At 40.3% G+C, this 27177-nt stretch overlaps 1 protein-coding gene across 5 annotated transcripts; it reads left to right on the plus strand.

The window, feature by feature from the left end:
* The first annotated feature begins 1630 nt into the window (after window positions 1–1630).
* Window positions 1631–27066, plus strand: etv1 (ETS variant transcription factor 1). 5 transcript variants are annotated; one of them, XM_044208573.1, is made up of 15 exons: window positions 1631–1785; window positions 2287–2484; window positions 2666–2886; window positions 3148–3259; window positions 3739–3829; window positions 4147–4194; window positions 8881–8934; window positions 14970–15099; window positions 16544–16732; window positions 18297–18544; window positions 21542–21613; window positions 21708–21776; window positions 21867–22036; window positions 23714–23815; window positions 25165–27066. In XM_044208573.1, exons 4-15 carry the CDS (start codon window positions 3215–3217, stop codon window positions 25384–25386), a joined length of 1440 nt encoding a protein of 479 aa, XP_044064508.1. In that variant the 5' UTR covers window positions 1631–1785; window positions 2287–2484; window positions 2666–2886; window positions 3148–3214; the 3' UTR covers window positions 25387–27066. The 5 variants fall into 5 exon arrangements, with proteins under 5 accessions (XP_044064508.1, XP_044064509.1, XP_044064510.1 ...); XM_044208574.1 differs by having other exon boundaries at window positions 21545–21613; XM_044208575.1 differs by lacking the exon at window positions 21542–21613.
* The last annotated feature ends 111 nt before the right edge of the window (window positions 27067–27177 follow it).

Genomic DNA, 27177 nt, shown 5'->3' on the forward strand with positions numbered 1-27177 from the left:
CGCAGAGCAAGGAGTAGTACTGTAACCTCCGCAACCTTAGTACTGTACAGCATAGGTTCTGCTGAAATAAATCCCAAATTAGGACTAAGCAAGAGCTAACAACGTCGGCCACCATCAGCTGTTGGAACTGAAGTGATATTATTAACTGTTTTTATTGCCCACCCAATCAAATTACCTGTAGGCCTACCAACACTGTCAGTCCTTACCAAAGATTCATGCCCCTTGGCGAACACTAATGTAGGAGGAACTATCACTGCAGAAAAATAATTAAAATGTTCTCTTTTTGATAATTACAATTTAGAACAAATAAGCAAAAAAGTAAACTTTCCAGGAATTTTGGTAAAAAGAAATCTTTCTATCCTGATTTCTGTAGTGGCACTTTGTTTACTGCGTGTCTCAGTGTCAGATGGGTGGACGCCAGCACTTGAACTGCATTTCTCCGTGCTCGGGGGGGTTCAGCAGGAGTGACACAGTACTTCACTTCGCATCCTCTTCACCTGCCTGGTAATGGAACCCTGCTTGGATCCAAGATGGCATCAGCGTGACCACTGCTGACTTCCGATATGTCCGTCTTTCAGTCAAGTGTTTAATGCAATGATAAAGTTCCCTTTCGGGGGTTTATCCTAAATCTGTCCTGTATCAGTGCAGGGAAATCTTTGTTGATTGTACTGTAGAAACACATTTTTACAAATTGCTTAGCCACTACAGTTTCCAAAAGATCAAGCTTCCTCCTGGCAGTGGCAGGTAACGTTACCCTCTACTGGACCCTCTACGACTCCTGTGAGTTTTAAACATAGACGTGCTGTCAAAATCTTGTGGACAAATACATCATTGTTTTATGTTTTTTGAAATGATAAGCTCCTTAAATTTTACTAGAAAGATCAGGAGCAGATACCCATTTGGTTTGGAATATGGTCAGAATACCACAGTATCATATTTGAGCTTTACAGTAAGAAACCCTCCACTTAAAAACTGCATTGTGGAACAAAGGCAAGTGCAACAAGGTAATCAGGAGGAGGGTGGGAAGTCAGTTATGTTACCTGCTGAACACTGAAGATTTTGAAGGCCAAGGTCATGAAACATTAAATAAAGTAAAAAAAATTAATCTTCTAATTTATATTTTAGCTAGAGTTCTTTTACCCTAATAATCTCTCTCCTAAAACCTCCTGACTATAAGATAATGTGTGATAAAGTGCATACTTTTCACAGTCTTGATTATCAGACGTTGTTGCCAAATCTTATTATTTTGTTTGTTTTGGCTTTAGAAGTTTCTTGAAGGTTTCTGGTGGTGTCAAACCTTGAATATTTTCCTTCGGAGTTGGTGGAGAGCAAAACAGAGTTAAAGGGAGAGTGAATATTGGACTTACATTCATCAGGTGAACAGAAACCCGACTCCAAATTAAAAAATTAAAAAATAAGATAATAAAAACTCAAATAAATAAGCCACTAACATGTTTGCCATATTGTAAGTGTTTGCAGATTGTTGCAAACTAAAATTGTAAAATTTCTTGAAGGCTTCTTGGTGGTTTCAAACAAACACACACAAACACACACACAACCTATGTAAGGTCAGAAAGAAAGTCATTAAAAAGTCAAGGTGTATTATCTGTTATAACAGTGTAGTCAATTCAGTTTTATTCATATTCTGTACAACATTTAACACATCTTGGCCCTCAGTTCGGATATAAGGGAAACTCCACAAAAAGAAAAAAAGACAGTCATGTAGGTGTAACATGTACAAAGTAAACAGATGTAGCTTTAGCAACAGTGGAATGACAACATTAGGTAAGTAAAGTTCATAACATGTATTAAGCCAGTATTAAGTGTAATAAGTTAAAGAGAGGAAACAGGTAACAATATGCAGTCTGTTGCTGAACAGTTTTAATAGCCATTTAGGGGAATAAAATAGCAAAAATTACTGTGTTAGCTTAGCTGACTTAACAAGTTAGCTAGCTCGTAAGCTAACTATCTCATAGCTCCTAAACTGCTGGCCTTGTGTTCACATTTCTATTTTTATTTTGAGCACGTTGCCAGTCAGGATTATAGTTTGTTTTATAGATTAAATTTAAAACATATTGTGAACATTTCCCTGGCTAACAACAGACTGTGGTTGTTGTATTGTAAATCAGGAAGTTGCAGGAAAACATGATTCAAACTTTTCCCCACTACTCCAGCTTAATGGTTAACTCTATCCTTTTATTTATCGGCCATGTGTGTTAGGAAGCGGTGTTTAGTTTTTAAGAAGCTGTCCTCGGTTTTGCCCGGTGACCTGTGCTTTACTTCCAGGTCAGTGCCTTCTGCGGGTCTTCGGCACTCCCAACAATGTATCCCTTACAGGGGATGGAAGAGAGCTGGCGCTTCGGCAAGTCCCTCTGGAGGCAATTCAAAACACAGTTACCATGGACACAAACTTGACCGGGAGAGGAGCGAGGAGTGTGTTTGTGTGTACACAGTGTGTGCGCGGAAAAACGAGAGGGATTGGGGGTAAAGACAGCACTGTGTGTGTGTAAGGGGGAGGGGGTGTGCAGGTGCATTTCGCATGTGTGTAACTTCAAAAGCATTTTAAAGTATTTTCTGCTATTACAGGATAAGTCCAAACTTAAAAGAAATACTGCGTGGCCACTTGAATGTTACCATTGATTTCTCCCGTGCTTACCGCCTGCAGCCGTGCGTGATTGACTGCCAGCAATCTGATCCAGTGAAAGACATTGACAACCAATAGGAAGCGGAGTGCGGCTTGTTTCCATTGGGAGGCCCCGAGAGGCGATGCCAAGCCGCTAGAAAGCAACACAGCGAGCGGGGAGAAGCGCAGGCAGCAGCCGGGACTGTGGAGATCCTGCCGCCGCTCTGTGGCACTCTGCACGCGGATGAAAGCGAGGTGGCTAGGTAACTGCATGTTACTTTTTTCTCATACTTTTTCTCTCCATAAGTTTATTCTGTCGTGTAAAAACATTTCGGTGCGCCCTGCAGCTCAGCGCGCTCGTCGTTTACGCACGAAATTTGCCAACTTAACTTTAGAGCATCGCCGGAGGTGTTGTCGGTAATTTCGGTCTCAAAACAGCAGCAAGAGGTTCCTGAACTGTGCCTTTAATGAATGCAACTCAGGTCCTCTTTCTCTCTGCTTTCTATCCATCTCGCTTTTTGAAGGGTGACCTGACAGGAGACTCTGGAGACTTTGCAGATCGCTAGTCAATTAAAGCCACAGCGGCGCAGAATGGATGGATTTCACGACCAGCAAGTGCCTTACTGTAACTCCAGAGTGAGTGATCATTGACCAAAAAGCTTGGAAGCAAATCAGATAACAGATGCAGATCTTTCACATCATCTTTAATATCTTTTATTGTTGTAAATGTCTGTTCTAGTCTCTAACACTTTCTATTTCTTCTGATCTGTCTTTCTCCCCGCTGCTGCCAAGACTCATTTCTCCCTCAGGGACCGTTTAAGTTTCATTTAATCATCAAAGATAAACAGCTAAACAAGGTGCCCACAATATACAGTGATATTGGTGATGCATCCTTGTTACAACTTGTTAATTATATCTGATGAGTGAAGCTCAGGTCCCTTTGCATGGCTCAGGCTTTAGAAGTGTGTGGGGCATCAATGAGTGGCTCACTGAGGCTCTTCCCTTTGCTCTTTCAGTTGCATGTGTGCTGCAGCCAATAACAGAATCACTACTCCAGCGAGGGAAAGAAAAAAATTGATTAGTCTCCTTTTTTTGTTTTTTTTTTTTTTTTGCAGAAGCCGCAAGAAAAGACAACGAGCTGCCAGAGGCCAGCACATGACAGAAAGAGAAAATTCATTAAGTCCGACCTGGCTCTGGACACTGAAGGTAGGCAGAGGGCAGAGGGAGAAGTTAATTTCACGGCTCCTAAACATTTAGCAAAATTCAATTGGTTTGTGGCCACCTGCGCTGCTAACTACAGAATCTCAATTACAACACAGCGGCCTGTGATGATTCTCACAAGCCTCTGTCAGTGGTCAGAGACACAAATTGACTTGTTATTAGTTGCACACGTGCCCACTGAGCTCCAGTGGCTCTGACAGCCTGCCATAATGAAGTCAGTTGTTTCTGATGCTTCTCCTGGGCTTTGGCTGTGTTTTTTAACTGCTTTCAAGCCTTGTTCTCTGCTTTGGTTTCCCCTCCAGAGCTCTTCCAGGACCTCAGTCAGCTGCAGGAGACTTGGCTGGCAGAAGGTGAGTGTTTTAAATCTTGAGCAAAAAAACGGAGGAGAGATGGGTAAAAATGGATAGGTTGTGAGGGGGGAAAAAAGCTGCCTGGAGTTACTTGCCTAGCGTCGCAGTCCAATTAAAAGCCTGTGTGGAAGAGGCACCTTGTGTGTCATGCATACATTAGAGACTGTGAGCGAGGGGTCTTGAGGGAGACCGAGGAGGCTCTACCCAGAGAGTGTCATCACAAATTACCAGGAGAAGTCTCTCCGACGCTCACTGTCTCTTCTGCTTTTGGCAGGAGCTAACGCGCTGCACACCAGCCGCCACCTCCACCTCCACCAGAGCTCTGCTGTAGCCTCCCGGCTCTCTCTCTCTCTCTCTCTCTCTCTCTCTCAATCACTCTCTCTCCCCTTTCTCTCTCTCTCTCTCTCTCTCTCTCTCCCTTTGCTTCCTCTCAGCACACCTCTCTATCTTCTCCAGCTGTACCATCACCTTGTCTTCTTCAATTTCATTTCTTGGCGACAAAAAAAAGAATGGATCTATAATTTTTTTTTTATTGCAGACTTCCAAATCACCAGAATCAGTTTCTCAAAGCGACAATTTAATTTTTTTTTTATATTTATCCATTTCTTTACTTTTTTTTCATATATTTTTTTCTCTAATGGCAAGACTTGCTCATTGTGGTCTAACTGAGACGTGATGCTTCAGGATTTAAGTGCGAGTGTCCTCTTTCCACCGTGTCTGCAGCACCGAAGTTTTGGTTAGTGGTGAATATTGTTCATCCTTTTTTGACTTTGCCGTGTTTTATGTGCATGTTCCACTTGGTTTCTTTGCTTGACTTTTGTATTTGCATCTAACTAAGAAGCAAAGCAACTTGCTTTGAATATTGCATGTAAGCTGAAAGTTTATATCTCTGTAGAGTGCGAGTTGGGTATTGTTGTGGGTATTATATGAGTTTTACAGTGAAGAGTAGAACATTTTCAGAGTTATCGGAAGTAGTTTTTGTCAGTCAGTGTAAAACCAGAACTCCAGACAGAGTGTAAAGTTTTACAGTATGAAAGCACATAATTGCTTGGAAAGGGTGATTTGAACTAGTTACATGTATGTAAATCAGAAAAGTAAAACAAATCGCCAGTATTTTCTCTGCAAATGGGCCAAAGCACTGGTGTAAAAATTAAGTTTTTTAACAATAGTAACACTAGACTGCATCTTCCATTTGCTCCCCCGTGTTGGTATATGCATACAGTGTTATAAGAACAGAAAAACGTAATTATTTAATATTAAAAATGTGTGTTAATTTATTAAAATTCATTTCTAAGTTCAAGTGAAAAATGTAATGTTTTTGAAAAATCAGTTTTAATATGTAGAATTACTGTTGAGGTTATTTTTAGTCCTTTAATTGAAACTTGGATAATTAGAAATTATGAGAACAGATCGACGTCTACTGTGAAAAGGCACAACTATTAACGTTTTTAATATTATGCTGTTTCATTTGTGTAAAACAAGTAAATTAGAATGTGCAATTATTAAATTAGCTATTTTTCTGTCATAGCTTTGCAGCAATAAAATGCAAACCTGCCCCAAAAAAATTCTACTTCAGCATATCAGTCAGTGCTAAAGCTGTAAAGCCATAATTCTAGTTATAAAGTAGAACTCTCAAGTGCACAGTATAATTGAATCAACTGAAATACTTTTTTTAAAATAAGGATTGAGTCGTAATACATCCCCTGGAAAAGTGTGCACCCTTCACACAGGTGAATAAGACTCTCAATCATTTATAGGCTCCATCTATTCTTTAACACATTTGAAAGTGGTCGCAGTGCAATCAGAAGCTTTTAAAAAATGAAAAGTATGCTTTGAAACAGATATTGGAGTAGTTGAGCCGACTCTGAGCAGCAGTTAGATTATGAGGCGGCGCGGCGGACACCGCAGGGCGTGTAAAAGAATAAGACACGATTTTAATATTTCAGTATCCAAAGTGAGAAAAGAGACGGTGGCGACTGATAAGAGGTATTACTGTTAAGGATTACAGTTCTGCCTGTCATGGATCAATGTGATGATGTACGCTTCAACATTGTAGATTTAATGAATGACTTCCTGTCCATTAAGATGAAAAGGAATACCTCCCCATTTCTAAGATTTATTAGTTCAGGTAATTGGAATAAGAGGAGGAATTATGAGAGACAGACTGAATTTCCGACTCCAAGACTGAGAAGGTTGAGGAGCTGACAGGCGTATGTTTGACGCCCACAAACCACCTCTTCCCTCCACCCCCACCCAGGTTTTTTGGACTCATTTAAGTACCTTTCTTGCCTGGAATAAAAGGTCTCATTCTTTAGAGATTTCTCACTTAAAGAATACTTTTTTTTTGCTTTTGTTTATGCAATGATTTGTCCATGAAATTCTGGTGCTGACTGCATAATTTGTCTTTGAAGTCGGCACAGGAAACACATTAAATTTGTTTAAAACTCAACCTTGCACACAGAGCTGTCGCAGGTTTAGTCTTTACAACTTCTCCCTTTTCACCCTCACTCCTTTTCCCCCTTCTGTCCTTCTCTCTCTCTCTTTTTTTTTTTTTTTTTTTGGTTTTGTTTTGTGAATGGCGGCAGATTTCCAGTTCTGCTGTTCTCCCCAGGAGTTTGTTGCAGGGATCAGCTGGCTCATTCACAGACTGAGGCCGGTGACTCATCCATCCTGTACTTCCTTTTGGACACAGAGAAACTGCTGCTGCTTTTTTTTTTTTTTTTTTTCTCTCCTGTCTTTGTCCCTTTCCAAGTTAGGTTCTCTGAAGTTTCTGCGAGTTTGTTTGTGTTGTAATCATGAGACAAGAGCTGTTTCTGAGTTTGTTTCTGTATTTTTCATTGTTGTGTTGGTTTGGCAGATATAGGGAAATGTGGTTTTGACTACTGAAGGGAAAATGAAAAAAATATGATTAAAGTGAAAGTTTTGAGGCTTTTAGAAGGGTTGAGTATGATTTATCATGTAAGGACTTTCCTTCCTTTATATCTGTTTTCGGTTAATTTATCATTAAAATTGGAAAGTGAAGTAATACAGCAAAGTTGTTTTCCATATCAACAGTAATTCCACCAGGCTAAAATACAAATTGTATTTAAAAGAACTGCATACAATATAGTGTTGATAGCTTTATACACAGCAGAATCTAGAGTGAACTCATTTCTGCCTTTTTGTTTGCTGTTCTCTTCACCCGCTTGACATTGTTGGAAAATATGGAGCAATTTCTCCTCTTGATCTGTTGATTGTTTACTCTCCTCAATTCGCACCTCTGACAAGAAAAAAAGCATCCCTGATCATATCAAGAGTGACAAAAATGGAAAATCAGTGATTTTTTTTAAGATCTCTAGACACGTCGAGACATGTTACTGATCCTGTGATAATGAGGATCCACCTCATTGAGTGTATAAATAGACGTGCTAATGACACATTTAAATCTCCTTTTGCCTTTCGCCAGAGAGAGTCGAACTTGAGGGACATGGAGAACTGTCATTGAGTGTAAATATATGTGAGATAAATATGTACATGCCTAATTGGAGCCAGAGCAGAGCAGGCTTCATTATTTTAGCATTAGCCTGAGTGCAGGGGCGTTTGAGGCGCAGGTGAAGCATTGGAAGGTTTGGAACAGACCTAACTCGGTAGGTACAGGTGGATTCACCAGTAGGGAAGAAGCCAATTAGATACTGTTAACAATGGGTGTTTGGCTGCTGGCAAGGAGCGAGAGCCGAGGCTGCAGAGCAGTAAATGGACAAGGCGACCTCAGGAAGTGGAATTAGGAGGTAGATGGTCACCTAAAGCAAAATATTATCTCCCTTTCAGGCTGGCGTTTGTTGGAAAACATGGTTCATTGTACAACTTCTTTTGTAAATCATGGAAAACATATTGCTCAAAACATTTTTAAAGTTATTTTGTACATTGATATTGTCAGGTCTGTAATTTTGGTGCATTTCCTGTTTGTTCACAAGTTATTTTTTCTATTATCAAGTCATAGAAGTCTGCAGCTTTTTCAACTGCTTTTCAATAGAAATCAACTTGTTTTAAGGATCGTTTTAGATAAAGTGTCTGTATATTGATACAAGACACATTAAGGCCGTTTGCCGCTCTAGAATCAAGAAAAATTACGTTAAGATTTAATTTAATTTAATTTGAAGGCAACATTGACGAGAAATCCTTAAAGTGCTCAGAAAAAAATGGAAATCTGAACAACTACAATTCCATGAAATCTGCTGAGGAAGATTGTGTAATACGTTTGAAAGCTCCAGAATGGCTACTAAACGGACCTTGTGGCTAGATTGTTTTGTCAAAGTAAAATCTCATTTGATTCATGAATTTTCTTTAATTGTATTTTTTTCAGAAGTTTAAAAAAAAAAATTACTTGATAGGATGAAGATCTTTTTGTCAGGACCCCGAGGGTGTTAAAGCATATAAAACCTTATTGCACATTTAAAAAAATAAACAGTCACCAAAGAATAACAAAGTACTCCTTGCCCTGATTTCCTGTAAAACATATTTTTTGCAGCTGTGTTCTCTAACCCACAGCAGAGGCAAACAATGCTGGGATAGGCCAACCTAATATCGCAGGAGACTGTTTGCCAGAGGATGATACTGGACTATAGAGAGCTGTGATCAATGCTGCGTTGTCCATCAACATCAGAAACAATCATCCCTTTTCTTCTTCTTCTCTGCTTGTGTCTTTAGCTCAAGTTCCCGACAATGACGAGCAGTTCGTTCCAGACTTCCAGACCGAAAACTGTGAGTAAAACACCACGTCGCTCTTTCTCTGTGTCTCGGTGTGTTTGTGCATGCGTTAGTGCTTGTGTTTGGGTGTGTGTCAACATCTGTGGTGTTTTTTTCACTCGTCTCGACTGGTGTGTTTGTACTCGGGGAGAGTGCATGTGGTGGTGTGTGTTTTTCCGTGTCTCTCAGTAACCTCACCTTTGCTCGCACAAGTGCTCTCTGGAGAGCTGCAGCAGTCTTGCGGGTCTGCAGACAGGTGCATGGGTGGGGGTATCTCTCTCTCTCTCTCTCTCTTTGTGTGTCTCTATATCTGTCTCTCCCTTCCCTCTGTTGCTCACTGGCACTGAGATATTATTGCACTGTGATTTATTTGCATAACATCAAAATATTGTGGCTGATTTTTTTAGGGGGTTGAAGTGATATTTTTAACTCCAGGTAGGCCAAACTGCTGTCAATTGATGGCTGTTTTGAATTTTTTTTTTTCAAATAAAATCTTTAAAAAATGCTCCTAGATGACCTTTCCTCGAAGTGCTTTTTGTGCAAACCATCCAGTGTGGTAAGATTTTCTAAATCAGGCAGTCGAGTGTAATATTAGTTAGTACTACATTTATCCATTTCAGTTGAACGCTTGTTGTCCTTCTGGTTCACTCCCCAATCTTCAGTGGGGATTTTTTTCCCCTTCTTTCTCTATTTTTTCCTGCCAAGAGAAAAAAAGAGTTTGAACATTTTTTTTGCCTGACCTGAGCTGATATTACACTCGCCGTAATAAGGATGAGATAGTTAGTCGTACTTCACCTGGTTGTGCATGGTGGTTGCACAATGGTGACTGGTGACTTGGCACGGTCCACTTCTGGAGGAGGTAGTGCCAAGGTGGGGACAGAAATGGAGTGAGTGGAGCTCAGTGGGACCCGGCGCGAGCACATGTCTTTCAGATGAGCCAAAATGCCCATGAAACTGTGAGAAAAGACACAAAACAAGTCTTCCCTGTGTCCTCAATGCCCTTTAACCTGGAAACAAAGTTGGACTAAATGCAGAAATGAGGATTCTTAAGTAGAACAAAGAGAAAAGTACAGTAGATTGTAAAATTTTAACAGTAAAAGAAAACATTTGGGTAAGATTAAGCAGAAGTGGGTCTGGCACTAAGCTAGATCACAGACCTTTTAACCCCTCGTGAGCCAGATGACAGCCTGAGATCCTCGAGCCGATTCCTGTTGGTTGCCTAGATTAAAAAACAGAGGGGGGTGTATGTTTGCTCTCTCTTTTTTTGCCATCAAATCTCCAACACCTTAAAACGACAAACATGAGGAGCTCAGGCTTACGAGAACAGTATCATCCATTAAAACACAAGTCTTGCTTTTATGTTGCAAACTTTATGCATGCCTTTAAATCTCCTACTGTGATTTAGCAAGTTTTGTTGTTGATTTTTTTTAAGGTGGAATATTATATATGCATAATATATATGCAACTACTGCTCCACAGACTGAATAAAGACAAGCTTAGATTAAGTAAACTATAGTTGTGAGGGTGTAAAAGCAATTAATCCTCAGCCTCCCTTATGTCCTTGAAATATTTGCCCTCTCAAATCTTTTCCATTCATCTGGCCTGATTTTGTATTGTTCAGATGATAAAACCAGTAAATTAAAAACCAAACCCTTGGGTGAGAATTAGCTTACCCTAAAATCCAAGATGGAGGAGCGGTGTGGTGTACAGTAGAGAACCAGAGGTCACCGAGACTGTCCCGTTGTCCTTCAGAGGTAGCCAGGGTGGGTGGCCACAGTGGCAGGAGACTGCTGACCATCTGAATTGTCCTGTTGGCAAACCTGCAGCAGACTGGAGAGGCACTAACAGATGGCGGGAGGGTGAGGGCACCGTGGTTGGGCGCTCGAGCAGGCATCCCAGCCGGCAGCTCTCCCATATGGGTTTCACCGAGCTGAGAGATGGAGGGGTGGACGAGAAGAGCAGATAGAGAGACAGAGATGAAGATGGAAAGAGATGTAGCTAGAAGGTGTACCTAAAGAGAAGAGAGTGAGAAGAGAAGGATAGTGAGTAAGGGTGGAAGTAACTAATTAAAAGTAGTAAATCTCATTACTGCAACAAAGCAGCTTGATATGTTCTTTAAGGATAAGCCTGGCAATATACTATATTCTCCGTAATGTCTAAAAACTCCCATGAAAAGACCAAGACCAACAGTAAATTGTCTATCTCCAAAAACGGATTCCTTATTCCTCTGTGCCATAGAGCTCCATTGTTGTCCACAAATGCATCGTTTACTCCTTTTTGAGTTATGTTTGCTAAAAACTACAGTGCTAAACTGTTTTAGGAAATTGTTTATCCTTATTAAAAATTGAAACAATATATTTGTGAAACAATATATTTGTGACCTGATTTACTGTAGGTCTTTGAATGAGTGTTGAGAGACGATTTAAAGCATCGTTAGTTTTGATCTTTTCATGGTTTGGTGGCAGTAAAAAAAAGAAAGAATAACAGCAGCCTTATCCTTTAAAATAATTCAGTAGCCTATTTTTGTGAAGTAAGTATGTTTACTTTAACTTGAGAACAATTTAGTTCAAGTGTGATACTTAGCTAAGTTGCACAATTAAAATCCACTGCAGTCTAAATTGTGTCACTCTTCATATAAGCATTAAGCTAGTTTGCTATCTGTGCTAGCTAGTTGGTAGCATTAGCAAAAGAAACATAACAACCATAGTAACAATCATAGTAAAATATTCTGACAGGAGTTTAATTAAATGCAGAATCTTATTTTTAGGAAACTGAATCCATTAAAATATACAAAAACTAGAATAGTAAAACTATTAAAGCTAAAACTAATAAAGAATAGTCCAAAATGTTAGTACTAACTCTTTGTTGTTTTCTATCTGTATTCTTACTCCATGTTGAATTACCTACTTTTTATTTTCATGTAAATTTATTTTTACACTGGTTGTTTTACATCTGCTTCCATCAAATTAACAACGACAGGAATGCAACAGTATTTTTATGTTTTTGTATTCTGTTAAATTGACAGCTAGGATGAGAATAAAAGGTGGAAACAGAACAAATTGAAGGAGAGGGGGAGAAAGAATCTGTGTTGAGTAGTACTGTAGCTTCAAAGATTGAATCAGTAAGGCAGGTTTGAAATTCCTATTATATTATATTTTCATAGCCTCAGATTTATCACCTCTCGAGAAGCTATGGCAGTTTCCCTCAATGTTGACTTCACACTCTCCATCCATGCAGCACAGAAGCAGCATGTGAGCGGCCTCGAAGCAAAAGTGTCCTCAGGCTGAAGGAGGAGAAGGAGAATTTTCTTTGTCTCAAACTCCAACACAGATGCTTACCATTAGCATAACTTAGCAGGGAACGAAGGAGTAGAGGAGGTGTAAAATGAGGCCACACGTTACCAGCAGATCTGAGCCTCCATCATTTAACAGCAAAGGCGAGCACCTACAGTAGGTGAAAATGGAATGGAAGGTTTTTCGCTGTTGCCAAAAGACCTGTATTTTTTTATGAATGGACTGGAGAAATATCTGCCAAACGTAGGCTTTGGTTCTGCCAAAACACACAATTCATACCTGAAAATACACAACATTTGGGGCCAAGAGGTCTTTGATAACGTACTGAAAGGACTGGCAGAAAAATGGCAGCTAAAATTTAATTATTAGAACCAAGTTTTGATGGGAAATGTAACAGTAATTAAATAAATCTTGAACACAAAATCTTTCCTTACATGTATGACAAAACTGAAACAAACATTGTTTATTCCATTTAAAGCAAAGATTTCTATTGAATCTTTTCACCAAAGACCAAAGAAAATTGCAGAATATTTAAGTTAATGGCACAGGAAAAAAAACAAAAAAAAACATTTGCATTCAAAATAGACCCAGTAATTGTTCTAACTGCTTCTTCTTCTTTTAAACACCCTACCATCGCAGTTAATCAATATGTAGATAATGAGAGCAATCAAGCAGTGATGGGCATGACATTCTGGACTAAAAAGGAAGTCTCTGTTTTAGTCAGAGGCAATGCCCTCACTATTGATTTGTGTACCTTGGCACCCCACTGACAAAATCTATTGTGACATTTCCATTTCTAATTTAAGGCCCTGTGCTGCAGCACACATGAAGCTATTGTTAATAGCTGATGTGACTCTTATAGTTAAACACAGCATTTTTATATCCATTACTCATACATTTCATATGTAAATAGAATAACCGGGAAACTGATATTGATTCAGTGTTAAATGAAGAAAAAAAATGGAGTCTAGCATCAGGTGAGCTGCAAATCAGACGTCAGGAGAGTTAGCTCTTGTACTAAACTCAGAAAAAGAAATAAATGTATGTTTATTGTAGTAGGTAATTAAAGTGACCCTGATTGTGATCTCAACAGGCAAAACTAAGTTATTGTTTTGACTCCGTAAGCCCTTCACGAGGTTCTGCCATGCCAGCGTCGTCAAAGGTCTCCCCTCAGGAAGTGTCTCTTTGACCTCCAATCGATGACCCGAAAAGGTCAGGCCCCCAGCGAGGGCTGCGAACAACCCCTGAGCTTTGTCATGCCGGGCCCGTGTGGCCCGTCCCCCAGGGGCTCGGCTGTGCGTCAGATGGGGTGTTGGCAGATCGACCCCTGCTCGTACGGCAGCTGTCAGTCAGCCGTGAGAAAACTCCCCAAAACATCCTCCTCTCTCAGCTCCTCGTAGCCTTAGAGACCTTCCTGACTGTGGGTGTATTTAAAAGGAAAATATTCCCAAACCGCAGATTTGAGTCTTTTGGGTCATCAAATGTCTAAATGTTTGTACTTTAGTTGGGAGTTGATGGATTTCCAGTCTCCATTTATAATTTCTGGCCGCTTTGTTTTTAACTCAGGAGAAGGCCATCTCTCAGTCTGAAACGTCAGTCAAAAATCATCCCCTTCAACCACGACTGGCCTTCTCTCGTGTTTGATAGAGCGCTGTGGAATGGCCTCATCGCTGCTTTGTGTGCAGTCGTGGTGAGACGGCGATTGGCGAGGCAACCCGAGCCTGACTTCATTCTGACTGACTGGGTTTTCGTCAGAAGTGCAGCCAATTGGATTAGCGTTGATCATGACTCGAGATGATGGGATGTTAATCAGGACTGATCAGGCACTTAACAGCCTCTCAGATGCACCAGGCTCACTGTGGGGCAATAGGTAGAGAGTGCAGGCCCCCCCTTCAGATCAATGAGCCCTGTTGTTGTCGTCTGGAATGTATTGACAGCCAGCTGAAAGCAGATAGAGCATTTATAGGAGCTCGCCGCACACCCAGTTTTATGATTGTCATATTTCACCAACAGAGTCCCTGTCAGGAAAAGGCCGAACAAATGAGATTTGAAGTGAGTTGTTTGTGTAAGTGATGGCCTGAGATGCCAAATCTGTTGGTGGACGGATGCTTAGTCTTTTAACTTTAATTTAGCCATCATGAATTCTCTTAATCAGTGATGGCCTGGTACACATTCATACAGGTACACATATTGGTATCTGTACTGCAATATGGCTGTTTTCCAATTTGGGGAAAGCTGCTGCATGTGGTCCATACTGTAGTACACAGACATACAGGTTAGACAGCTATGTCCTTTTGTTAAATGTTGGATAATGGACAGTCACATCATCCACTACAGGTACATAAAGGCAGCGATTTAAACCAGCATTTTCTTCCCAAAATGTATTCATTTTATTGTTTTTGTTAACATTTTTGGTGAATGATTTGTAGGACGTGATGGAACTGAGGATAGAGGTGGTGGCTCAACCTGCCATAAACAGCTGCTAATTCTAAAAATTCAAGTTGATTGAGTGAATTTCAGTCCAGTGATAGTATAAATGCTATTTCATGGGATTATTCACCCTGCCAAAAATAATACTCTGCTGTAAACCTATGCAAAAATTCTGAGCACTATTAAAAAAAAGTAATCAGCACCTTCATTACTCTGAAAACCCACATTATTTGATGCCTAACAAGTTACTATTTGACAGGGAGGTGGTTCATTGTCACTCAGTATCTAAATTTGTTTTTCTCCATCTTTCTTCTTCTCTCGGTGTAGTGGCTTTCCACGGACTGCAGCTGAAGATCAAGAGGGAGCTGCACAGCCCATGTTCAGAGCTGAGCTCCAACTGTAGTCAGGAACGGCCCTTCAAACTCCAGTATGGAGAGAAGTGCCCCTACAACGTCAGGTGGGCGCTGCACAACACCGACTTCCAAAGGACTTAAAATGTCCCTCTGAAAAACAACTCTTTCACAGTTTTAGATTGGCAGCATTAAAAATAAGTTATAAGTACAGCTACTGTTATACAGTTCCACATTCTACTCTTAACCAGCAACAAGAGCTTTAATTTAAAATGGTGAAAATTACTGCAAAAATGAAATAAATTATCGTATTTACGTGTTCACCATTTAACACTTTGACCAAGCATTTTAGGCATGTTGAATGATGAACTTAAGTTGTTTTTCTATTAATTTTCAATTGTTGTAAATCTTCAGTTCAGCTGCTGTTCAGCTCTACATTTATTATATTTTTTATTTATATGAAAATGACTTTGCAAGCACTTGCTAAACATTTCAAATGACATGTACTAGAAATCGCTTTCTTTTTTTTCAAAAGCATCTTGTGACAAGTATAGTCATGTTTTGTTTTGTTTTTTACTTTAAATGAACTTGAACTGATTTATTAATACATGACATTCATTCTACTTGCACGCTCATATAATGACCCAGTCTTTCATAAGTGGTGAATCATATGTGTGATTCATTTGCTCACCTGGTGACATCTGCTCAGACGCATATAGGGGACAGAAAAAAAGGCAAAGTCTAACATTTGGCAGGGCTTTACTTTACATCAAAATCTCCACAGTGTGTGCCAAGAGGTGGTGTGACGTTCCTTAATATATCCATTGAAACAAGTCAGCATGCGTCTGAGCCAACATTTGATTTTAAAAATGACACTATGGAAGGACGAATGTGTGGCAAACAAAAGAGATTTATAATAATATGGGGAATGTAGGACATTTTTACCAAACTCCCTTTAAAAAATAATAATTTTACATGATAAAGAGTGCAAAAACAACCATTCACTTAAATTTTAATTTGTAGAAATTTGTTTTAATCTGTGTTTGACAGTCATGTTTCTCTGACATGGTGCTCTATAGTATTGGAAAGTAAAGTAACATAAAGTAAAATAACAAAAAAGATGTCATTTCCTCAAATAACAATAAAAGAGCCAAAGTTTTTTAAAAACAGCTCTCTATTTTTTCTTTAATTTCTCAAATATCTTCTTATTTTCATCTGTAGTATCTTCCAAATTTAAGTAGGATCTGGGTAACCTCAGTAACATATGATCTGGATTTACCTTTGTGTCAGGTGTCCTTTGACAAAGACAAAAATACACCTAAAGCATATCAACAACAGAATCTGATGCACAAGTGTATGGATGAAGCCTTATTCCAACACAACTAAGAAATAACTCAAAGCATATGGTGAATTCTGTAATTCAAAAATGCTCCATCATTATGACAGCTTACATATTCAGTATGGACATCTCCACAGGGAATCAAACCCCAAACACTGGCAGTACTAGAAATATATTTGACTCTTGTCTCATGGCCCTTCTGTTTGCCACAGTGCCTATGAGCAGAAGCAACCTGCAGGAATGAAGCCCTCCAGCCCAGTGACGCCCCCTTGTAGCACCCCTGTGTCCCCCCTCCATCATGCCTCACCCACGGCGGCCCCAACACCCAAACCAGACCGGACCTACGCCCACATACCGCCCTCGCAGCCGCTCCCTGACAACGCCTACTCTATGGACCACAGGTACTGCAGCCCGCAGTCTTTTACATTTACATCACATTTACATCTGGGGCTTTTAGCTGGCGGTTGTACTCAGAACAGATTATAATAAGGTCACAGCAGCAGATGTAAATCAGAGTTTTAGTTACAGTAGAATCTCATTGGTTGAGTGAACGTTTAGTGGGAGGAGCTAACAAACTGCAGCTTTTAAAGAGCACACTTTATCTAATGGCTAAATCTGAATGAAAAAGACGTAACCCAATATACTGAACAACAAATATCTAAAGGGCAATGACTTTATACAGAAGTCATGATCTAAGAGCAGTGGTTTCCAACATTTTTGGCTTATGACACTTAAAATAAAGCAAAGTCCCATCATGTGATCCATTATCACCGGTTGCATCTACTGTATTTAGGAGTTATCACCAGATCAACCAAAGGGGGTGTGTGTGTGTGTGTGTGTGTGTGTGTGTGTGTGTGTGTGTGTGTACATAAATAGGCCTATATTTTTGTGTAACATAAAGTGTTTTCTGCTCTCTGTCCTGTTAAACATCTCGCGATCCCTCAGATAGGTTCCACTGTCTTCAAGTGTCAGCAAGCTACTGTAGCTTTCTTAGTGAGATAACTTGAATGCTAGATTTCTGTTGGTAGCGGTATGTTCACTGAACCTCATCTGGAAAATGCATTTTGTTGCCATGACCAACCTTTCTGCCTGCAGAACAGCTCTGTAAGATCTGTGTGAAATACAGTGCCAATCTGCCTCTTAGATCACAATCATTATATCCTGCCAGTAGAAGTGAATGTAAGGTTTATAGCTATAGTTCGCTGTAAACGGTTTTTATTTTTCCATTTTACAAGACTGGGTGGTACTTCTAATTAATATTTAGAATTCATTCATTCTGTATTTTTTAGGTTCTCTGTTCTGCTATTCCTGCTTACTTTGCTCAAATTGTTACATTTCTAATCTCATCTGAGCATGAGAGTTCATTCTTGACCTATGGGAACAGTGTATGCAGCAAAACTATCTACGCTTTCAACTAGAACTTCATAAATTAGTCGACTGAAAATAACCAGCAACTATTTTGATAATCAGTTATAATCATTTAATCATTTAGTCATTTTTCAAGCAAAAATGTCAAACATTCTCGTTCCAGCTTTTCAATTGTGAGTATTTCCTGCTTTCTCTTTGTCTTATGTGATTGTAAAGTGGATATTTTGGGGGTTTGGACAAATAACAAGCAATTTGAAAATGTCAGGAAATAGCGATGAGCATTTTCAGATATTTTATAGACCAAAAGATTCATCAACTAATCAAGAAAATTAGTTGCAGCCCTGCTTTCAACCACCTTTCATAATCTTCATTTATTCTTTAATGAATGCCTTTGAGCTTACATTGTTTTGTTACATATTCTACTGACTTATTTAAGTCAGATAACTTAAATAGTGTCTTGTAATATGTATTCTGTTGTTCTAACTTGGCATTCATGGTCATCATTCTCATAAAACTGGGTAAAAGTAAACAAAGTGAAGTTTCTGGTTCTTTGTGCCTGGCTGATAATGAATCCACTGATTTTGTGGTCCTCCTTAGATTTCGACGTCAGCTCTCAGAGCCGTGCCACTCGTTCCCCTCCCCACCGACGATGGCTCGGGACGGCCGGCCCATCTACCACAGGCAGATGTCAGAGCCCAACATCCCCTTCCCTCCTCAAGGATTCAAGCAGGAGTATCCTGACCCCCTGTTTGAGCACCCGGCCATGATGGGGGCACCGCTACCCCACACATATCCCGCCACCATGATGATTAAACAGGAGCCGAGGGACTTCACCTACGACTCAGGTGAGAGATTTGATAAAGTGCTGTTGTGTGGGTGTTTGTGTGTTACCTTGAACTACTCTGGTAAGTGAAAGAGCAGAGCAATGAAGTGACAGCAGCCTTTTTTGCTGCCAGAGCGTTATCATTTCAGGAATGGGAGAAGACATGGGAGGAGGGGGTGGCGTTTATTGAGTTTGCCCATTATTAGGGCAGGGGATCTGGTTGGGCCGGGTGTCTGTGCCGGTCGCCATTTCCTGTGGTGCTCTAATGCGGGGGGGGGGTATGCCTGGTCACAATCCAAAATCCACCCTCCCACGCTTGTCCGCTCCCTCAAGTTAGAGAGAAGAGAGACCTAATCATCAGCCTGCGGCCTTTGCGGAGCCCGAGGCTACATCAGGACATGAATGAACATACGCCGGACTGCTGCGTTCATTCACAAGGAGGACAGAGAGGACCCAGGAGAGGCAGAGCTGGAGGAGAGTCTGTGTGACCAGTCAGGGAGAAAAGCAGCCTCTTCCCATGGCGAGTTCTAGAAAAACACTGTGGGCCTCTTTCAGGTCTCTTTTACGATAGACTTGTTTTCCTAGCAGCAGCTCTGCAGTTTTTGTCAGGGAAAAGACAAGAAACAGTGATTTGTTTTGTTTTTTGGTCACTTTCCAGTGGCAAGTTCACTTTGCCATAGTTGAGCTGAGTTTCATGACCGTGTGGCTTCTAAATACTAATTGTCAACACTGGATAATTTCAGAAAAAACTCAGGCTTCAGAGCAGTACAGTCCCGTTTTTTATTTTGATTATTTTGTCTTAAAAAGGCAAAAAAAATCTGAAAAATCTCACCACAAGTTCCCGTTGTCCAAAGTGATATCTTCAATTAGTTTGTTTTTGTCCGACAGACACCAAAACATAGTTCATTTCTAACGATATTAAACAGAGAACATCAGCAAATTCTCCCCTTTAAGAAGCTCGAACCAGTAAATGGTTGACATTTGTTCTTGATAAATGGCTTAAACAATTAATCAGGTTCAAGTCTTAGCTTATTGTCATTACAAGTGAGCAGTAGTACACTGTAAAGGTCAGAGTCCACTATAAAGATTATAAATAAAGAGAGAGAGAAGGTATATTTAGGTTTATAGTCTTGCCAGTGTTGTGTCCTCTACTGTACTGTATATATCCAAGATGGAGCATCAGAGTGAATTTATTAGCAGTCACAGTGCAGCATGTTGACTGCAGCAGGCCTGTTGGAAAGGATGGGAGGGGAGCTGGTAATTTCATTAGTAGCAATTTCCTCTACAAGCCCATTACTTTGATGAAGTTCAGAGAAATGTTTATTGGCCTAAATGAAGGGCCTCAGTCTGTTTATTGAACATTCACTTTGTAACCTGTTCTGCCATTTTTTGATCACAAGCCACGGCTGTGATGTCTGTTGTGGGAGGTTCTGACATATACAGTAAATGGATAAGTCAATTTGGACAGTGTTGGAAAGCAAACACAGGCTTATACAGGCTTCTGTACAAAAGTGAAAGTAATTTTAGAATTATGTGATTATTTTGTGAAAGACAAAATCTTTCAAATGATAAATGAGCCATAAATGAGTTGATATTTTTGGGTTAAAAATTATACAGAACTGTGACTATTTCTGCAGAAGATCAACGAATCCAGGTGCAAGTTTGATCTTTTGTTAAGTCCATGATGTTGATGAAGGAAAGAAGTAATAAACAGATACGTTAAAGAAGGAGTATAAGCTTTGAGATTGAGAAGTTGACAAGACAAAGTGAACCCCCATTGATATTAGAAAGGCATTGCCAATATTTTACACATTTTATTTTAAAGCCCCTATTACAAAAATAATTATGACTAAATAAGCAACAAAGTTAAAGTATTGTGTTGGTGTGTTTTGATCAGATTTAAATGACTTTGGCTCGGCAACATAAACAACCCTGCAACTGTCAACACATTTTGATTTAAATGTTGCTAAAACTTGATTGGTGTATGAAAATACGCGACATCACCTTTTTCCAACTTAGCCCCGCCCACTTCAAACCAGCGAGAAGAGCTCTGAGAAAAAATAGAAAAGCAGAAATCTCTCTCGTGAAATAATCAAAACTGTTTACCTACGGCAGAAAATAGTGTGTTCATGTACCCCCCCGCCACTGCAGCTTCCAGACTGTGGTCGGGAAGCACAGGGAAGACTTTTTTCCTCCAGGGCTGAAGTTGATGCTAACCTCGGGGCTAACCACCTTCACTTTTACCCAGCAGCTGGGAGGCAAGACACGGGAACGTCTTGGGTATTGAGGAACTGCAGCCTTTATTCATGGGCAAACTCTAACCTACACTGTACATTTACTGCCACTAGACAACTTCACTGCTAACCTTTCCCTCTGCTCCGATCGCCACCACACCTGTCTGCTCTGAGTGCAGTCACCTTCACTCTCGCCCCCATTCTCACAACGCACTGCCCTGTTCCTTAAAGGACCCGCGCTACTCTTAGTAGTGAGTAGGTGAGGATGACCATCCCCCCCAGCCCGACAACGATGTCATCGTCCATCCCGATGTTTCACTGTGGACATCATCATATGCCAATTTGGTAGACATTGCCCAACCCTAGTAAGAGCCTGATTGAGAAAATAAGTTTTCAGGAACTTTTAGCTGTATTTAACTAACGTGCTGCAGTTACACAGTGAGATCTGAAATTGTGTGTTAAAGCTTTATCTTGAGCCCTCGCGTTATGACAAAACTTCCATTATGTCAGCTTGTGTTTTCACAAGAGCGCCATGTTTTATTCGGAAGTAAATCTTCCTCTGAGTGGAGACTCTCTGAGCATGTGATAGCAGCAGCGTGAAATAGTGAGCTTGCCTGTGGCTGGGAGCCATTTCGATGCCGGCGCTGGAGGGGATATTCTTTAATCAGAGCCAGTGGTGCATTGAGTGAACAGGCTTTGACTGCTCTCAGATAACTGAGATAGTGTTCTTAATGCTGCCTTCGGGCCCTTTAACACCCACTCTCCCATTCTTGCCTGGCTTTCAGCAGAAGTGCCTAGCTGCCATTCTGTCTACTTACGGCAAGACGGCTATCTGGCTCACACTAACAGGACTGAAGGTACCAACGATGATACGACTGAATGTTGTGATGGGGCACTTTGGAGTTTTGCTCAATATTATATCAAACACTCCTTTTTTATCTTGTTTTCCAGGTTGTATGTTTGACAAAGTGGTGAGGCATTTCTACGATGATACCTGCGTGGTGCCTGAAAAGGTTGAAGGTGAGCAAGTGCACCGAGTACTTTTACTACATTGAACTACTCCATGTTGAAACACCATAGAGTAATGGTCCGTTATGTGTCCTCCTGTAGGTGACATCAAGCAGGAGTCAGGCCTGTACCGCGAGGGCCCGTCGTACCAGCGCAGAGGCTCGCTGCAGCTGTGGCAGTTCCTAGTGGCTCTGCTGGATGACCCGGCCAACTCCCACTTCATCGCCTGGACCGGCCGCGGCATGGAGTTCAAACTCATCGAGCCAGAGGAGGTGAGAGGCTCAGAGAAACATTATTACATATATTTTCTTATATTTATAGTTTTTATAGTAATAATAATCAATTTGATTTTAAGCGTCTTTTACGTAACCTAAGGACACATAATAAAAAGCTTATCCTTTATATTTCCTTATTTCTCACACTACTCTCTTAGCACAGCCGTAGGAGCACGCCACATTGCATTTCACTACACATATTGCTTGTGTATGTGACAAACAAACGTTTGAACCCTTGAGTCTTTCAACCGATAAGTCAATCAACAGAAATATTTTTAATTTTCTTTTTTTTATTTTGATAATTGAAGAAAAGTGCCATACCTTTGCTGGTTCCAGCTTCTCAAATATGAGGATTTGCTGCTTTTCTAAATGATATATTATTGTAAACTGAAGATCTTTGGATTTTGAGCTGTTGATTTGATAAAACAAGCAATTGGAAGACATCAACTTGGGAAATGAAGATTTGAAGTCATTTTTCACTGACATTTTATAGATTAAAGGATTAATCAGTTAAATGTAAAATAATCAACAGATTGATAGTGAAAATAATCGTTAGTTGCAGCTTTGGTTCAGTGTGTTACATTCATATCTGTGCTTGGCCTTTGCCAGTAAGTGAGCAAAAAAGATGGGTTGCGTGAAACATCGAGGCAAAATTAGACCTTATGTCAAAGGTCAACATTTGAAGTGGAATAAATAATGTTCTCTGCTCTGAAAGTGGCCAAGTCCGTCCTGGGTTTGTCATAATAGTATTTTTTATTTATCTTGTACTCAACCACATCCATCCAACTGACCCTTAAGGCCAACCCCTACTAAATATTTCACAGGACATATTCCTAAAAATATAAACCATGTTGACAGTTGGGTCTTTTGAAATGGAAACAGAGGCAGGGTCTGTGTACGTCCACAGTGGGGCTCAGTCACTGTTGCTCACTTTTGGGGGATGGAGGAGGATGCAGGGTGCAGACGGGGGTTCGGAGTGTAGAACGGAGGAGATAGAGGGGTAACTGGCAGCGGTCCATGCAGCCCAACGGTATCTAGAGGCACGGGCCAGCTGCAGCTAACAGGGGGGCCCATTCATGCCATTAGGTGACCAAACGCACTCGCTTTGGGACGCTGCAGACAAACGTTAGCTAGCGGCTTCTGCCTTTTCACTGGGCAGGTGCAGCATGTCAGCGAGAAAAGACAGCAGATCATTGCACTGATGTTTTTTGGGGGAGGTTTTTTGTCTTTTTTGGTGAAGGGGTCCTAAAGAAACAGAGATAGATGAACAAAGGGAGAGAAAGGGAAGGAAGGAAAAGTGAGAAATGGAGTAAAAACTGCAGAGGAGAAGCTAACGAGAGCACTGTGGGGCTGTGGGTTTGGGCTGCGAGGCTGGGTGGTGGGTGGTCTGGTAGACAGGTGCTGTAACATCTGCTGCCTCCTCCGCTGGGTGTGTGACAAGCTCCTAATGAACACATCCCTGGTCAGGTCTGCTCAAGCTGGACACACTCTAATTACTGTTATTAGGAAAATATGGAATAATAAGTTTGTTTAACATTTCAGCTGCCGCAACGGTCTTGTCGGGAAATCAGGTCGACTGTGCATCTTTGGGTTTGATACGTCTGCATTTTGGCATCCTGCTCTCTGTTTATGTTTACTGACTGTCTCTGTGTTGTTTATCTGTGTGGTACAAAGGTGGCACGTCGGTGGGGGATACAGAAGAATCGACCAGCGATGAATTACGACAAGCTCAGCCGATCGTTGCGCTACTACTACGAGAAGGGAATCATGCAAAAGGTAAATTAAATTTTAGAAGACAGAGAATATATACTTAAAATAAAAAGTAACAAACATCTACAACAATAAAGAAGATCCAAATCTCTGTTCAGCTTTTCTCAGATCCATCTTTGCTAATATATACGTATTATGAAAAACTCACCATTTTAAGATGGAAAGTTTGGAGCTCGTATACACAATAATAGCCTGATTGATACCACCTGTGTTAAAGGAGGGGCATGTGCTAACTCCCCTCCCCAAGATAGCTTATATAAGGAGGCGGAGCATCTTAGAGATTCTTGGATTTCTTGGTCCTTGGTGTTTTTGCAGGTATACAAGAAATCAACTACTACTTAACTGTTTTATACTAACAGGAAATGATACAATACTTCAGTCAAACTGCAACTTTAACTTTTGTCCCTGCCAGTTAAACTTAACAAAGAGACAGCTAAATGTTTTTCCAAAAATGTAATAGTTATTTTTTGTTTTCTGAGGTGTTCTGGAGGAGTTTCACCACCATCCACAATTAGTTTTTCCAGCTGTGAGCAGCTCCTCAACTTCCTTTCTGCAATGCATTGTGGGTGAATAGTGTACATCCACAACACTCAAAACCTGCTTAGAGTTAAAATGTAGTATGGCTAAACGTCAGTGTGTGGGGAGCTAAAGAATTCCATTATTTATGCCCACTGAGATCTACATCTAAGAGATGTTCATGTAACCCAACGTGAACCCAAAGTCCAACACACACAACTCTTCTCCAGTACACCATGCTTTAATCACAATCACAAACATTTTATACTTTCTTACCTTCTTCAGGGTGGTGTCTGAGTTAGAGTATACTCAAATTTGACTTGACCTGAAGCTGTTTTTGTAGATTGACCTTGAAAGTTAGTCAGGGTCATCCATAAATATAAAGAGATGGAAGATATTTGAGTATAGTTGTTTTGAAAAATGAGGTTGAAAAAATAAGAATGGATGCCTAATTGATATTCAACCTTTTTACCCACTGGTTAAGTTGAATGATTGTATTTGCTAGAGAATATTCTGAAAAGATGGTTGTAATTTTAGGTTTTCCATTTGTGGGTATTTATATTCTTGTAAATGTCTGTATCCACTAAGAGTACGGGTATTTTGTAAATAGTTTTTTTTTTTTTTTTTTTTTAAGAAAAGGATGTTTTGTAATGTTTTGTATACTTGGCATCTGTGGTGATTTATCATTGTGTTTGATGGACTCACGACTCACATCGGTCTGCACCTCGCTGTGTTGTACGTTCTCGAAATTCAAAATTGCCACCAAAAGTCAGAACCAAAATGTCCTACTCATTTATTTTCTCACCTCTCTCCACGTCGCTCTGTCCATCTCTGTCCAGGTGGCCGGCGAGAGATACGTCTACAAGTTCGTGTGCGACCCCGAGGCCTTGTTCTCTATGGCGTTTCCCGACAATCAGCGACCGGTGCTGAAGACGGACATGGAGCGACAGATCAACGAGGAGGACACGGTGCCGCTGTCGCACTTTGACGAAAACATGGCCTACGTACAGGAGGGGCCCTACTGCCAGCCGCACCCCTACAGCGAGGGCTATGTTTATTAACGTCAGCTCCACACACACAAACACACACCTTCACTCTCCCCTCTCCCCACCTCCTCCATCCATACACCTGAGACTGTCATGTCCTCTAATTCACAGTCGCTCCGGGAATAAGACTGAACACACACATGCAGCGGAGCTTCCCTTCTCTCTCTCTCACAAACACACACACATCCTCTTTTTTGCTCTTGTCTTTCTGACGTCCAAGCCACACAGCAGGATGGAGAGTGCACTTTATGGACAGGAATGGCGTGGTGTTAACCTGCCAGGGGCTAGCTATGTGGTTGGCTTTTTACTGCTGTGTATGTTTGTACATTAATGTGGAAATCATTTTGTTTGTTTGCTTTTTTATTCTTATGATTTGGAGCATGTGGCGCCCTGGTGAGACAGGACTCAACGGCTAATTCATGGTCACCCAAGGACTGAATCTTAGACTTCCTGCAAAAGAAAAAAGTCTCGTCTGCACACGTGCAGCTAATCGGAGGATGATCACTTTTGTTCGACTGTCCTTTAGTTTGTCCTCAAAAGGCCATCCTGTACTTTCATGCTCATTTAAGTGCATACTGGCAACGTATTGTAACGATACTTTTATGGTGAAGTGATTATAGACTTGAAAAAGTAATGTAATAATAAAAGAGACATTTAGCTACCATCAGTGAGAACTGCCTCACCACCAGTTTGAGCACAGCACCTCTGTCTGTCAGTGATCTCTGCCCCTCGTCCAATCAAACTGTAGATCTCATCATGTAGGTGTTTTTGCTGTAACCACATAAACTCCACTGGATCTTTCTCTAAACGGCTGAAAAACCTTGTGGGTTAGTAAGGATCAGACTTGTACTGATGCACTGGAATTGTACTGATGAAAATACTTTCTCTGCATCACATGTGAACGGCCTTTGTTTAGGAAAATCAATAAAGCTACAGGCCGCTGTAAAATAACTCATTCACTGTAAACTGCAGTTTTCCTTTGTATTCTGAAATACATCAAAGCAGCAGTCATTCATTTGTCATTCAGGTGTTCAGTTTTTCAATGAATAACAGGTAAAAGTGTATGTACAGTTAAAGCTGGATACAGCAATCAGTCAATAAACACATTCAGGATATTATTTGCATCCCCAAATAAAAAAGACAGAAGTGAATTTATTGTCTTAAACAATAAAAAGCTTTTAAAAAAAATCAAACAAAGTAAAATATTTCCCTGATTTATTTTAGTTTTGTTTCTGTATATTTTGCTTGAAACGCGTTGCTTTGCCATTAACAAGGTTGCTTTTTGGGAAGAAAAAAAAAGTTATAAGAAATATTTAGAGTTTTATAATGTGATGAAAAAAAAATCATGTTATAACAAAAATATTGTTCCATTGTATAATCAGGTAAATGCACATTTTGTTGCTGCTTCAAATTGTAAGTGTATTTTCTAGTCTCAAGGGGAAAAAAAGAAGTGCGGCGGTTATGGCCTGCTATTCTGGATTTCTCGTTCTTTTCATTTTGACTTTGTTTTTTAATTTGTTTTTGTTCAATTTAAGCATTAAAAAAAGAATCTGGTCAGTCTGAGTTTTGTTTTTCAAGGTTCACATGTGTGGGATGGGATTGGCAATAGCAAAAACTCTAATAAACAAAGTTATCACCCCTTTTCAGATGTTTTACATAATCAATCCTTACATTAAAGTTTTGTTAAGAACTGTAGTGTTTCGTCTCTTGGCAGTGTTTTCTATTGCTTGTATATGATTGAAAAATGTAATTCTGTGGTGATTTTTACAGTCAAACTTAAGGTTTATCACTTCTTTCTTGGCAGAA

This window comes from Siniperca chuatsi, linkage group LG9 (assembly GCF_020085105.1).
Source record: "Siniperca chuatsi isolate FFG_IHB_CAS linkage group LG9, ASM2008510v1, whole genome shotgun sequence".
Lineage (NCBI taxonomy): Eukaryota > Metazoa > Chordata > Actinopteri > Centrarchiformes > Sinipercidae > Siniperca > Siniperca chuatsi.